Genomic DNA, 15109 nt, shown 5'->3' with positions numbered 1-15109 from the left:
GATTGCAAACGGGTACATGGACTAGCTGGCACTAACCCTTTAATTGTCATTCATTTCATTTAAAATGTAGCTACCTGGTGGATAACAATTGCCAGTATACCGAGCAAGTAACCCTCTTCATCCCTACTTATTTGTTGCCTGGCACGGCCAGACTGTTCTCCCTGTATTTTTCAAACACTGAGAGAATAGCTGGAACAGCGGTGAGTCTGGAGTACCAGGCTAACTTACTTGTCCGACGCTTGTCTGGGGAACTTCCACCAGCTTATCATTACACCCTCCCTCTTCTTTCTCTCTTCCTGCACCGGCTGCACGTCAGAGCGGCTGCCGCTCCCACTCTCACCATCGCCGGGGGCTGTTGTTATCCGACGTGGCCGTTGCAGCCAGACTGCTGCTTGCGAAAATATTTGTCAACTTATGACATTTTAATGCTTCGCTCTCCAGTTTCTTTAATTTTTTTCTCCCTAACCTTCTCCGCGCCACCCTTCTCTTTTCTTTTTTTGCCACAACCATCCATATTGTGCATTAACGCTCGTCGCTATTTTGCTTCCAGAAGGAACCAATGAAGGCTACTCTGTGCTTTCTTTGTTCTTCTATCAGATTGGCGGTGAACAGCCAGGCGCATTGCTGCCACCTGTCGGATTGGATGCGAACTGTAGATCATCAGAGGATAGGGGGGATAAAAACAGTGATGTATAATGAATGGCGGCCGCCAGCCGTCCAGGGCACTGGCCGTTCTGTGATCCTCCAGAACCCACAGATTACCAGTCCGCCCCTGCTTACAAACAAGGGCGTAGGTTTGGTCTCAATATTGGTAGGGACGATATAACAGCATAACCTACAGGCATTTCATTTGTAAAATACACGTTAGAATATTTGTCATTGGGATTGCTTTTCTCCTTAGCACAGGACTTCTTTTTTCTTCTTTCTTTCAGAAAGAAAGCTGACCAATACGTGGGGTCTGAAAGGCAAATTGTTGTTGGATTATCTTTAAATACCCATTTTGCATTTTGTTTTCAAACTGTACCGAAATTGAACCAAACCGTGACCTCAAAACCGAGGTACGTACCGAACCGAGATTTTTGTGTACTGTTACACCCCGAAAAATGACCATGAAATAGTTGCATTTGATCAAATGAAAAAAACTTTTAAAATTGTCTTTTTTTTCCCAACAATGATCTTATTATTTATGGCGGAAACATGAGCTCATCTTTTTTATTTGTATTAATTTAATGTGAAATACTGTTACAGTAGGTAAATACAGTGCACACGCTGCTTCTTAATCAATTTGTTTCAGCTTTTTTTTATTTAATCTGAATGGGCGACTGCATTTACATCCAAGGTAAGCAAAAATGAAAACCCAATATTTCCATTTTCCAAAAGGACAAACAGAAGCAACATTGAAATTTAAAAAACAAAGCATACATGCATTATCTGTTCCAACAGATAAATTAGTGTGTTCTATGAGTCCAAAGCTTGTATATTTTTATCTATTGCTTGTGTCATTGTTTGCCTATCTCAAATGAGTAGTCATAAAAGCAAAGAGGGCAGGGGCCACTCAGGTGGTCCCGACTTTATAAAAACAAGACGCCTGACGTCTTTCACCAAAAATAGTGTGCCAAACAAGCCCTTACCAATGTGGATATTTCTGTTTGTGTCATTCCTGGAGATTGTCACTGGGGCAGGTAGGAACATCTCAATGCTTCTCATGAAAGACAGTGTGATTATATCACGTCATATAATAATAACAAGTCAATTGTAAATTCTAGATTGGTGTTACCAGTCCCAAGTGTCTTGCAATCACAGCTGTTTAGGTAAAACTCAAGAGCAGCATTACTAAAACTAGCAGCGGAGTGGTATTAATAAGGGTCTTTGTGTACCAGGGCCTGACCGGTGGGGGATAATTTTTCCTCAGTGTAACAGCAGATTGCAATCACCCGTCAACATCGTGACCAGGAAAGTACTACCGGACCAAAGGCTCGCACCACTGCACTTTCTCAGATACAGACACGCTTTTCACGGAAACCTCTCCAACAATGGTCATACAGGTACCGTGTGACCTCCCAAATGCTAGAATCAATTACATAAACTCATTGGGTTCCATTGAAGGTGATGGACGTCCAGTGAAAACGGATTTAAAAAATGCAAAAGGCGAAAAACACTCAGGTGGCTTGAAGTTCCGCTCTGAGACCCCCAATCTGGCCAAATTTCAAATTTGTTCTATATGCATATGTGATACATCATTGGGAAGCTTAAAATCTCAATTTTCTAGGGGGAAGAAAAAATTTGAACAGGAGGGCATTTTAGATTTTTTTTTAAAACAGCAAAACCCCAACTGGAGGTGAGAGCATGAGAGAGCAGAGTTGATGATGCCACAATTTTAACGAGATATTATCACGTACTTACCTCTTTAACTCCATGGAGCATGTATCACCGAGTGTCAAGACACAGCTGTGAATGGCCACAGCCGGATTTTTTGGGAATTTTAAGAGTGAAAGATGGATATAACAACATATAACAAGGGTCGCGATGCAGAAATCGCAGACATCAAGGAGTGGTCGAGATTTTCCTTTTCGTATATTTACCCTTTTAAACTTTTTTTTTCTCCAATTTTTCTTTGTTTGGATCGATTATTTATCATCTAAAACAACGGGGGAAATGCGACAGTAACAAAAAAACAACAACAAAAAAATACAATTAAGCGATAGTTATGAGGTAGATATCCGTGACTTATTTACAGACACCATTTTTTTCATTGTGATGAAATTTCTTTAAATGTTTAAAATATGTAAGTGAATAATTATTTAAAGTCGTTTTTTTCTTTTAAATGAAATATTAGACAGCAATTAATGATTCTAAGCTAAAAATGATTGGCTTTTTGAATAATAAATATTAATTACTTTCCTTCTTTTTATGGCTGGGTTGAAACAAAAGCGGTTGCGCGACGTCTGTAAACGGGGGTTTCCAGGGTAAGACAGACAAATTAAAAATAGTTTGGGGGCTTAATGCGCCATGAATCTGCTATGACAGCATATACACATAGAGTGGGGCAAATAAGTATTTAGTCAACCACCAATTGTGCAAGTTCTCCTACTTGAAAAGATTAGAGAGGCCTGTAATTGTCAACATGGGTAAACCTCAACCATGAGAGACAGAATATGGAAAACCCCCTCATAAAATCACATTGTTTGATTTTTAAAGAATTTATTTCCAAATTAGAATGGAAAATAAGTATTTGGTCACCTACAAACAAGCAAGATTTCTGGCTGTCAAAGAAGTCTAACTTCTTCTAACGAGGTCTAACGAGGCTCCACTCGTTACCTGTATTAATGGCACCTGTTTTAACTCATGATCGGTATAAAAGACACCTGTCCACAATTTCAGTCAGTCAGACTCCAAACTCCAATATGGCCAAGACCAAAGAGCTGTCAAAGGACACCAGAGACAAAACTGTAGACCTGCACCAGGCTGGGAAGACTGAATCTGCAATAGGTAAAACACTTGGTGTAAAGAAATCAACAGTGGGACCAATGATTAAAAAATGGAAGACATACAAGACCACTGATAATCTCCCTCGATCTGGGGCTCCATGCAATATCTCACCCCGTGCCGTCAAAATGACAATAAGAACGGTGAGCAAAAATCCCAGAACCACACAGGGTGACCTAGTGAATGACCTACAGAGAGCTGGGACCACAGTAACAAAGGCTACTATCAGTAACACAATGCGCCGCCAAGGACTCAAATCCTGCACTGCCAGACGTGTCCCCCTGCTGAAGAAAATACACGTCCAGGCCTGTCTACAGTTCGCTTGAGAGCATTTGGATGATCCAGAAGAGGACTGGGAGAATGTGTTATAGTCAGATGAAACCAAAATAGAACTTTTTGGTAGAAACGCAGGTTCTCGTGTTTGGAGGAGAAAAAATACTGAATTGTATCCGAAAGACACCATACCCACTGTGAAGCTCCTTTACACATATCAGTCGTCCTGGTCCCTTTGCAGAAAAACAGCCCCAAAGCATGATGTTTCCACCCCCATGCTTCACAGTGGGTATGGTGTTCTTGGATCTGGTTCTGGATCATCCAAATGCTCTCTAGCGAACCGCAGACGGGCCTGGACGTCTACTTTCTTCAGCAGGGGGACACGTCTGGCAGTGCAGGATTTGAGTCCCTGGCGGCGCATTGTGTTACTGATAGTAGCCTTTGTTACTGTGGTCCCAGCTCTCTGTAGGTCATTCACTAGGTCCCTCCGTGTGGTTCTGGGATTTTTGCTCACCGTTCTTGTTATCATTTTGACGCCACGGGTGAGATCTTGCATGGAGCCCCAGATCGAGGGAGATTATCAGTTGTCTTGTATGTCTTCCATTTTCTAATAATTGCTCCCACAGTTGATTTCTTTACACCAAGCGTTTTACCTCTTGCAGATTCAGTCTTCCCAGCCTGGTGCAGGGCTACAATTTTGTCTCTGGTGTCCTTTGACAGCTCTTTGGTCTTGGCCATAGTGGAGTTTGGAGTGTCACTGATTGAGTTTGTGGACAGGTATCTTTTTTACCGATAATGAGTTAAAACAGGTGCCATTGATACAGGTAACGAGTGGAGCCTCGTTAGACCTCGTTAGAAGAAGTTAGACCTCTTCGACAGCCAGAAATCTTGCTTGTTTGTAGGTGACCAAATACTTATTTTATACTCTAATTTGGAAATAAATTCTTTAAAAATCAAACAATGTGATTTTCTTTTTTTTCTCCACTCTGTCCCTTGTGGTTGAGGTTTACCCTTGTTGACAATTACAGGCCTCTCTAGTCTTTTCAAGTAGGAAAACTTGCACAATTGGTGGTTGACTAAATACTTATTTGCCCCACTGTACAGTAGCATACATATCTAATATTTTGTATTTATTGCAGTGCAACTGGATTTACCTCCCGGTATGAAAATCAAAGGAGGGAATCTGTCCACAACATACACCGCACTTCAACTCCACTTCCACTGGGGCAAAGATGGGGGCCCTGGCTCTGAGCACACAATAGATGGCGAATCGTATCCGATGGAAGTATGTGCACAATATTTATCAAACATTTTCAAAAAGCATTCTAATACAGAGTTTGTTTGTGTTGTCCTGCAGATGCACATTGTGCACATCAAGGAACAATACGTTTCATTGTCACAGGCTTTAAGTGATCCAGAAGGCGTGGCGGTTCTTGGCATCTTCTTCCAGGTAATCATCCTTCTGTGGAAAAAACCAATGTTGCTGCTCAATTGATAAGTTTTAATACGACAAAAAGCAACATTTTGCAGATCGCGTTTGAATACACACATTAATATAATGGCTCCACAACAGAGCCTTGCGGTATGCCACTCAAAGGAAATGTGTCTTTGAAAAGTAACACTGGGAACACTTTTCTTGAGTTAGGTCTGACAGTGTTTAAAAAGAAATTGGGTGCAGGATCCACAACTAATCTTAGATTTTGTCAGAGTTCATAATATTGACTGGACATGGGGCCATTTAATAGGTGGCCTGCGTTGTTGGCGTGGCCATCAAAGCTGACCAAGTGGATTGTCTCACGAGTGATTTTTTTTTTTGGGAGGATTCAAGGTAATGATTATATTTTTCGTACCATGCATGCATTTTGAAACGTGAAAAAAATAAATGGGAGAAATTAGCCGCTACAGCATTGGCATTATACTTTGTAATATTCACGTAAAATAAATGCTACCTGCACGTTTTTTTTTTTTTTTTGCTTTTCACCAAGAATCGAGACTGTTTTATGTCCATATCTATAAAGGATTCAGGGATTTAAGCATTTATTCACAAGAATTTTCAACGGAAAAAGCTCTTTGTGTTTCTACTCGGTCAGCTTTGACGGAGATAGGCCCCCTATTAATCAGCCCCGCGCCCCGTGTCCCGTCAATACCATTATGAAGTCTATGTTCCAGTCTCTTTTGTAATTCAGGTGAACACCCAGACACAGTGGGGCAAATAAGCATTTAGTCAACCACTGATTGTGCAAGTTCTCCCACTTGAAAATATTAGAGAGGCATGTAATTGTCAACATGGGTAAACCTCAACCATGAGAGACTGAACGAGAAAAAACCCCCAGAAAATCACATTGTTTGATTTTTAAAGAATTTATTTGCAAATCATGGTGGAAAATAAGTATTTGGTCAATACCAAAGTTCATCTCAATACTTTGTTATGTACCCTTTGTTGGCAATAACGGAGGCCAAACGTTTTTTGTAACTCTACAAGCTTTTCACACACTGTTGCTGGTATTTTGGCCCATTCCTCCATGCAGATCTACTTTAGCCCTTTAATGCCAGCAATATGAAGCAATTATCAGCGAATCCCAAAATTTGAAAAATAAGGTCCTAATGAAACCTTTTTTTCAAATTTGTAAGAAGTCAAAATGAATATTTGTAATAAGCGCTCAGATATCTATAACCTTGCTAAATCCTGTTTGTTTTTCTCATGGAACCTGCAAATGCATGTGTTGACTTGCATCCATCATTTTTTTTTCTTCAAAAAGAAATGTCAAAATTCTGAATTAGTCTCAAAATCATGAAATTTTAGGTGTATCAAAAGTGATACATTTGGCAATATAGGGCTAGACCAGTGATGTTTTGGGGCTGTCGTTGGGCAACACGGACTTTCAACTCCCTCCACAGATTTTCTATGGTGTTGAGATATGCAGACTGGCTAAGCCACTCCAGGACCTTGAAATGCTTCTTTCGAAGCCACTCCTTTGTTGCCCTGGCTGTGTGTTTGGGATCATTGTCATGCTGAAAGACCCAGCCAGCCACGTCTCATCTTCAATGCCCTTGCTGATGGAAGGAGATTTTCACTCAAAATATCTCGATACATGGCCCCATTCATTCTTTCCTTAACACAGATCAGTTGTCCTGGTCCCTTTGCAGAAAAACAGCCCCAAAGCATGATGTTTCCACCCCCATAATTCACAGTGGGTATGGTGTTTTTCGGATGCAATTCAGTATTCTTTCTCCTCCAAACACGAGAACCTGTGTTTCTACCAAAAAGTTCTATTTTGGTTTCATCTGACCATAACACATTCTCCCAGTCCTCTTCTGGATCATCCAAATGCTCTCTAGCGATCCGCAGACGGGCCTCGATGTATACTTGCTTCAGCAAGGGGACACGTCTGGCAGTGCAGCATTTGAGTCCCTGGCGGTGCATTGTGTTACTAATAGTAGCCCTTGTTACTGTGGTCCCAGCTCTCTGTAGGTCATTCATTAGGTCCCCCCGTGTGGTTCTGGGATTTTTGCTCACCGTTCTTGTTTTCATTTTGACGCCACGGGGTGAGATCTTGCATGGAGCCCCAGATCGAGGAGGAGATTATCAGTGGTCTTGAATGTCTTCCATTTTTTAATCATTGCTCCAACAGTTGATTTCTTTACACCAAGCGTTTTACCTATTGCAGATTCAGTCTTCCCAGCCTGGTGCAGGTCTACAATTTTGTCTCTGGTTTCCTTCGACAGCTCTTTGGTCTTGGCCATAGTGGAGTTTGGAGTGTGACTGACTGAGTTTGTGGACAGGTGTCTTCTATACCGATAATGTCTTAAAACAGGTGCCATTAATACAGGTAACGAGTGGAGCCTTGTTAGACCTTGTTAGAAGAAGTTAGACCTCTTTGACAGCCAGAAATCTTGCTTGTTTGTAGGTGACCAAATACTTATTTTCCACTCTAATTTGGAAATAAATTATTTAAAAATCAAACAATGTGATTTTGTGTTTTTTTTTTCCACATTCTGTCTCTCATGGTTGAGGTTTACCCATGTTGACAATTACAGGCCTCTCTAATCTTTTCAAGTAGGAGAACTTGCACAATTGGTGGTTGACTAAATACTTATTTGCCCACTGTATTTTGTATGTGTGCACCTGCTCAATGGATTGGATGCATATCGCTGCCAATAGCATTGAAAGAAAAACAGCAACAACAAAGTAAACGAGAACTTCAGTTCTCTTTCCAGGCGGTTTAAAACTGAATATTTGTGCATTCTGTGCTATTCTGCCAGGAGTCAAATTCAGCCAACAAAAAGTTTGAACCGCTCATAAAAGCTCTGAAGAGAATCCCACGACCGTGTAAGTTCCCATGGGTATGTAAAACATGAGATGATATGATACATGTGTCGTGCCAAAGTGTAAGTGTGCTCATGATATGAAACATGATACATTATAGATATTATACACACGTGCGAGTAAACGAAGTGCCAAAGTGCAATGTGTGAGATGATTAGATGATGGTATGTACTCTCTGTGTGCAATAAGTTACAAAAAAAAAGATAAATGTTGCTTCTTTACTGCAATAATGTAATAGGCTGAGTAGTGTATATTTATTACTGCATCTTACTTGGAAATATCAACAATGGAATTGAGTAGTTGTCTCTGACTGTTATCAATTTCTTGATGTTTCCTATGTTTAGCCAACAAAACAACAGTGCGGGGCATCTCCCTGCAAATGTTTCTTCCTCCACCCACCGACATGAGAGATTATTTCCGCTACCTCGGATCCCTCACCACACCTGACTGTGCCCAATCTGTTCTTTGGACCCTTTTTGAAAATACCGTACCCCTCAGTAGGCAACAGGTGAGGTCAATGAGTCACTGTCAAGTCATTTAAATAATTAATCATGGTAATGTCCAAGGATGTCCTAAATATTTTTGGTAGTGGGAAATGGTGTAATTTTGCAAGCACAGTTCATAGACTTAATAATTGTGAATAAATGGTTAAATCCCTGAAATTTGTTTCGTAAATATGTGGAATGCGCAGCTAGTTAAGTCACTGTGGCAGCCCCCTTAATACAACGAAGCTTTTTGCATTGAAAATTGTGAATAAATGCTTAAATCCCTGAATTATTTATAGATATGGACGTAAAAGAGTCTTGATTCTTGGTTAATAGCAAAAAAAAAAACAATAAAAAAACATGCAGGTAGCATTTATTTTACGTAAATATAGCGAAATATGAGGCTAGTCAGTAAGGAAATTAGCAGCCGCTATATGTAAACAAAGAGCTTTTTCCGTTGAAAATTGTTGTGAATAAATGCTTAAATCCCTGAATTCTTTATAGATATGGACGTAAAACAGTCTCGATCCTTGGTTAAAAGCAAAAAAAAAACAAACAAAAAAAACGGGCATTTAGTATTTATTTTACTTCAATATGTCAAATGTGCTGCTAGATAAGTCACTGTGGCCGCCCCCTTAGTACAACAAAGAGCTTTTTGTGTTGAAAATTCTTTTGAATAAATGCTTAAATCCCTGAATTCTTCATAGATAGACGTAAAACAGTCTCGATTCTTGGTTAAAAGCAAAAAAAACGGATAGTTAGCAGTTATTTTACGTAAATATTCGGGAGTTTAATGCCTATGCCGGAGCGGCTAATTTCTCCCATTGATTTTTTTTCACAACGTTTCAAAATGCATGTAGTGAATGGCAAATGTGCCATGTCAATAAACTATGAAGTCTATGCACCGTTGTATTAAGAAGGAAGTCATAAGGTTAAGAAAATAAAAATCTTTAAAAAAATTATGATATCCATTTTAGAAAGGGGAAAAAAGTTTTTAAAAGTCCTTTTAGGGCAGTCTTGAACTTATGGGCTGCTTTTGACGGCACTAGAAGCGAATCATCACTCTCAACTTCCCCAGGTAGAATGTATTGGACGTCTAACGCCGTTAATGGCATCTAAAGAGTTAACAGTAAATGTTTTTTTTTTTTAATGTTTATTTACCGTTTTTATTCAAAACAAGGAGCAAAAAAAGAAAACTGAATATCTTTTTTTACTTAAAATTTAAGAAACATTTCAAATATTAAAAAAGGTCAAAGCAGTAAATATTCGTTTTCTTTCTATTCGTAAAATGTTTATTTTAAAAAATGATCTTTTAACAAAAAAAAACCCCAAACTTTTTAAAAACTTTAAAAATGTAATTTAATGAATATATATATTTATAATTAAACGATGAAAGATGAGCATTCAATGCCGGTCCCCTCACCTCAAACAAATTGGACGTCCACACCAGTGTCAGGAAACGGGCAGGCAGGTGGTGTGTGGACCCAAATGCAGGGAAAGGAGGCGAGACAGATTGACGGTGCAAGATGATTTAATTATGGCAAGCGAAAAACAAAGTACCAACAAATGATAACGAGATTCCAAAAAAAAACAAAAAAAACAGCGGCAAGCAAAACTCAGGTTACTAACAAAAGGCTAGGTATCAAAACTTACTGAGGGGAACACGAGGGCTTGGAGAGACGCGAGAATGTTGATCAGAGCGTGGACATGGACGTAGACAGACTTTGACAATGACGTAACAAGGAGTGACAAGAAACTGGGTGCTTATATACACACACGCAGACAAGGGGTAACGTCGTACGAAAAGTGAAGGGGAATCCATAGCGTTTCTTGGCCGCTTTTATTTCGAACTCCAATCAAGCCAAGCGAATCAGATCCTGAATCAGTCACGTGGTACACCCGCTCGCAAATGCTTGACTGAATCAGCCACCTGGTACACCTGCTCGCGAATCATTTCCCGAATCAGTCACGTGGTACACCCGCTCTCAAATGCTTTACTGAATCAGCCACCTGGTACACCTGCTCGCGAATCATTTCCCGAATCAGTCACGTGGTACACCCGCTTCGCGGGGCAACAAACATCACCACGTAAGTCGTCAACACGCGCATCGGCTCGCGGTTCATGAACCACTCATCTACATTACTCGGCACACACTTCAGGGATTCGACCCAAGGAGCACATCACTAGGTAACGAGACAACAAGGAACAGGTGAGCACAGGAGGACACACTAGGAGAAGGCACATCAGGTGAAAATCAATGGGCAATCACAGGGACAAGTCACACTGGGAGAAAACAAACACAAAACCTAACAGTACCCCCCCCCCCCCCCCCCCCCCCCTCAAGGGACGGATCCCAGACGTCCCCTAGAAAACACAAAGACCTAAACATGGCGGGCAGAAAGAGGGCCCGGAGGAGGGAGCAACGTCAGCCCATCAGAGTTAGTCAGGCAGGCGACCTGGTCGCCAGACATGGGCCGACCGCACGGGTTGATCGGGAGGGCGCCCGGGGCGCCAGACGTTGGGCGACCGCACGGGCAGTTCAGGCGGGCGTCCCAGACGAGGTAGTGCTCGGTCGTCCATGCCGCCATGTCGTGGCAGGAAGCGGGGAGCAGCATCGTCGGGGCGAGGGTCAGGAACTAAGTCGTCGCGCGGACCAGGAACAGAGTCTGAGTCATCGTCGTCTGCTGCTGCTGGCATGACAGAAGCGGAGTCGTCGTCGCACCAGGTCTTTATAGTATTTTATAATTACCAAAAAATAGTCAATTGCCCTATGAAGAGCTAAAATATTTTCAGGCTATCGTGTATCTTTTTGTAAAGGAAAATGTCAGAGCAAGAGAATTAAAAAAAAAAATAGTTAAACAAATTGAAACGTTTGTCATGGTTAAAGAGTCTCAACCCATTGATGCCTAAATTTACACTGAGCTAAGATTTCTCAACATGAATTTGTGGATTACATAACTTATAATAATAATTACAGTGATCCCTCATTTTTCGCGGTTAATGGGGATCAGAACCCGCCGCGATAAATGAAAAACCACAAAGTAGCGCCACCCAAAAAAAAAAAAAAAAAAAAAAAATTTTGGTTCTGTTTTGTGTGTTCAATGTATTTATTCAGATTTAGCATTGGAAAGAGAGATATATAGATAAGACATGTTTTTTTTAGGGCTGTCAAACGATTAAAATTTTTAATCGAGTTAATTACAGCTTTAAAATTAATTAATCGTAATTAATCGCAATTCAAACCATCTATAAAATATGCCATATTTTTCTGTAAATTATTGTTGGAATGGAAAGATAAGACACAAGACGGATATATACATTCAACATACGGTACATAGGGAATGTATTTGTTTATTATGACAATAAATCAACAAGATGGCATTGACATTATTAACATTCTGTTAAAGCAATTCATGGATAGAAAGACTTGTAGTTCTTAAAAGATAAATCTTAGTACAAGTTATAGTAATTTTATATTAAAACCCCTCTTAATGTTTTCGTTTTAATAAAATTTGTAAAAATTTCAATCAAAAAAAATAAACTACTAGCTCGCCATTGTCAATGTTGCCAAGCGGTGACGTCACATCGGGCTCCCTGCCGTTCTTCCACAGTGTCTTTAACTACGTAAGGTAGGGATTGAAATACACCACAAGGTGTCAATGACGAGTTTTAACTTCATTAGAGATCTAGCCAAGGCACAGTCTGAGTAAGTTTTATGTGTATTTTGCATAGCTATTTTGATTGGGAATGCCAGTTCTCTTTGTAGTGAGCGTTTTTCTTTGTGAACATTATTTTTTATTTTTTTTTTGAGGATAGGAATATTATTTATGTTGTGCTTTCACTAAATTATACTGTAGCGAATTAACTGTTCCGCCCAAATGCGCGATGGGAAATTGGGCAACCATGACTGTCAGTTGTGGCTGCAAATGGTATACAGTATGTTCTGCATTGTGCTCAATTAAGCGTGTTAAGAAAAAGAACATCTCCTGCTCTGCCCAAATGCATGATGGGAAGTTGGGCAACCATGACTGTCAGTGGTGGCTGCAAATGGTATACAGTATGTTCTGTGTTGTGTTCAATTAGGCGTGTTAAGAAAAAGATCATCTCCTGCTCCGCCCAAATGCGTGATGGGAAGTTGGGCAACCATGACTGTCAGTAGTGGCAGCAAATGGTAAACAATATGTTCTGTATTGTGTTCAATTAAGAGAGTTAAGAAAAAGATCGTCTCTTGCTCCGCCCAAATGGATGCGTTAATTGCGTCCAGGGGTCGCGTTAACCGAATATTTTCCGTCGTTGACCGATTTTTTAAAACGGTGACGGAAAAAACTGAAGTCCATCTGTCATTTTGACAGGTTGCAATTCACACCCCAGACCACAGGGTGGCGAGTGAGCATATTAATTAGCTATTGTCTCTCTTGATGCATGACGTCGTTGGCCTTACTCTGAAAAATGTCAAGGCAACTGAGTGTCCGAAGTTTCTTCAAAAAGCCCCAAAACGACGACGGTGTTGATAAAAGAGGTGAAAAAACAGGGACTGCACAAGCGGGCACGCAATTCAAGTCCATGCGCACCAGGAGGAAGGTGTAAGACTCCGTTCAGGCAGTAGCACGTGAACTGTGAACTGTTTTTGGCACTGCGGAGAAAAAGTTACATATTCATCTGCTTGATGTGTGATGGCACGGTGTGGATTCTCTGTTAAGCTTGTTCGGACAGAGTATTAATTTAAAATGAATGAAAACTAAATACTATTGAATATGTTGAAGCGGTATGCAATATTAAGAGTCTTGTTAGCTCGAATTGCTGTGTCCAGCCGCTGTAGCTCTGCTGCTCTCTGTGAACTCTATTCAAGCCGGAACGCGCGCGGCTCTTAAGTGTCTCTGTCACGTGACTGTGTCGTAGCCGGTAACGCGCTCAGCCAAATGGACACACAACTACGGAAGGTGAATTATGCCAAACAAAGGATCACCACAATGTCATTATCATCATTTTAAAAATTTAAGTGACGGGTAAAAATAGATTATGACCGGATTTTTATGACCCTGTCAGTCAAAATGACAGACAACGAAAAAGTCTAGCGCAACCTCTGATTGCGTCAAATTTTTAACGTGAGCAATTAAAAGATTAATTATTGCCCTTTAACGCCATTAATTTGACAGCCCTAGTTTTGACATATCGGGTAAGACAGACATTTCTGGTACAATTAGACTGCTATAATATATATAAACAAACAGGATCAGTTTAAGCAATGATGGTGGCAGGGGTTACACAAACATTAAACGCCTGTCAATCATTGTTTACCTTAATAATAAATTATGACAAAAGTCTTGGCAGAATCTTCTTTTACCCCGGATGTTTGTTCTCCTGTCAGCTGTCCGCCTTCTCCCAGCTTCGCTTCCCCGGCGGGAGGCCGATGGTGAATACCTTCCGAGCCGTGCAGCCCCTGAACGCAAGGCAGGTGTATCGCTCCGGATCCCGCATCGCCTCTTCACTCAGCCCTGCGCTCGTCATCTCATCTGTGCTTATGTTGTACTCCGTGTGAAGCACAAAGAAATGTTCATCTGGACTTAAAGTTCAGAGGAGACACTTCAAATGGATTGAATGTCAATGGCAGCCAATGTGCTAAGGGTGTACCCCATGGTTCCATGTAGGGACCATTACCCTTCTCCATTTATTTATTGTATATGGTCTTACTTACTAACACATACGTCAAAAAGAACTCAAAGTGCAGGGTTTCGTCACACTTAGAGAAAACAAAACTCTTCCAAACAATTAGGAATGCTGCTTTGATTGTTGCGACTGCGCCATAAAAATGCATCGTGTGCTTGATGGAGAAGAAAAACAAAAATCGGCGAGATGATGCACTTTTGAGCACCTGTGAGTGCCCTCTGTTGAGTTTCCTTGTAATGACAAGAATGGTGATATGTTCCAGCTATTATTTTGATGACTTGATTTTAATGACTTGAACTCTAATCGTTTGCTAAAGAAGTGAATAAAACGAAATTTTCTCAAGATAACATTTCTGTTTAAGCTTCACTTCACAATAAAAGCATCTCACTGAAAGTCCATGAAGGATTTTCAGACTGTGATTGGAGGGCTTATGACACTTGACAAAACAATAACTGTAAGGAAAAAACAAAACATTTATTAACCCTCTCATTAACCCTTTCAGGGACATTGGTCACTTCAGTGGAATCTATTCCAAACGTATTATTATCTTAACAAATTGTCCGCCCAGGTCACAGAGTATATGTAACGGTAGTTAGTAAGAGAGGAAAAATGTTATCGAAAACACATATTGACGGCATTAAACGTCCAATCCTTTTTAAATGCCCTTACAAGTCACAGTTTATTGGCCGTCTAGTGCTATCAATAGCAGCCAATGAGTTAAATGAGTTAACCCATAGCAATGTAAAATTTAAGATGAGAACTTGTTCATGTCTCATTTAGAACTCTGAGAAGTGAATCAGCAATAATCGAGACCAGAGCGGTTTTCTCAGTTTTCTCAAATTTGTCTCATAGAAGTAAGTCTCTTAGTGA

General features: G+C 40.5%; 1 protein-coding gene across 1 annotated transcript; it reads left to right on the top strand.

The window, feature by feature from the left end:
- Positions 1-1004: 1004 nt before the first annotated feature.
- On the top strand, positions 1005-14558 carry LOC130911270 (carbonic anhydrase 4-like; the record flags this gene model as incomplete). Its single annotated transcript, XM_057829116.1, has 7 exons — positions 1005-1058; positions 1913-2045; positions 4899-5044; positions 5117-5209; positions 8023-8089; positions 8431-8594; positions 13941-14558. Coding segments are annotated over 7 exons (828 nt in total), but the record flags the coding sequence as incomplete, so codon positions are not given.
- Between the last annotated feature and the right edge of the window lie 551 nt (positions 14559-15109).

Source organism: Corythoichthys intestinalis, unplaced genomic scaffold (assembly GCF_030265065.1).
Source record: "Corythoichthys intestinalis isolate RoL2023-P3 unplaced genomic scaffold, ASM3026506v1 HiC_scaffold_23, whole genome shotgun sequence".
Classification (NCBI taxonomy): Eukaryota; Metazoa; Chordata; class Actinopteri; order Syngnathiformes; family Syngnathidae; genus Corythoichthys; species Corythoichthys intestinalis.
The sequence above is the reverse complement of the archived record's forward strand: the minus strand, read 5'-3'. Positions and strand labels throughout refer to the sequence as shown.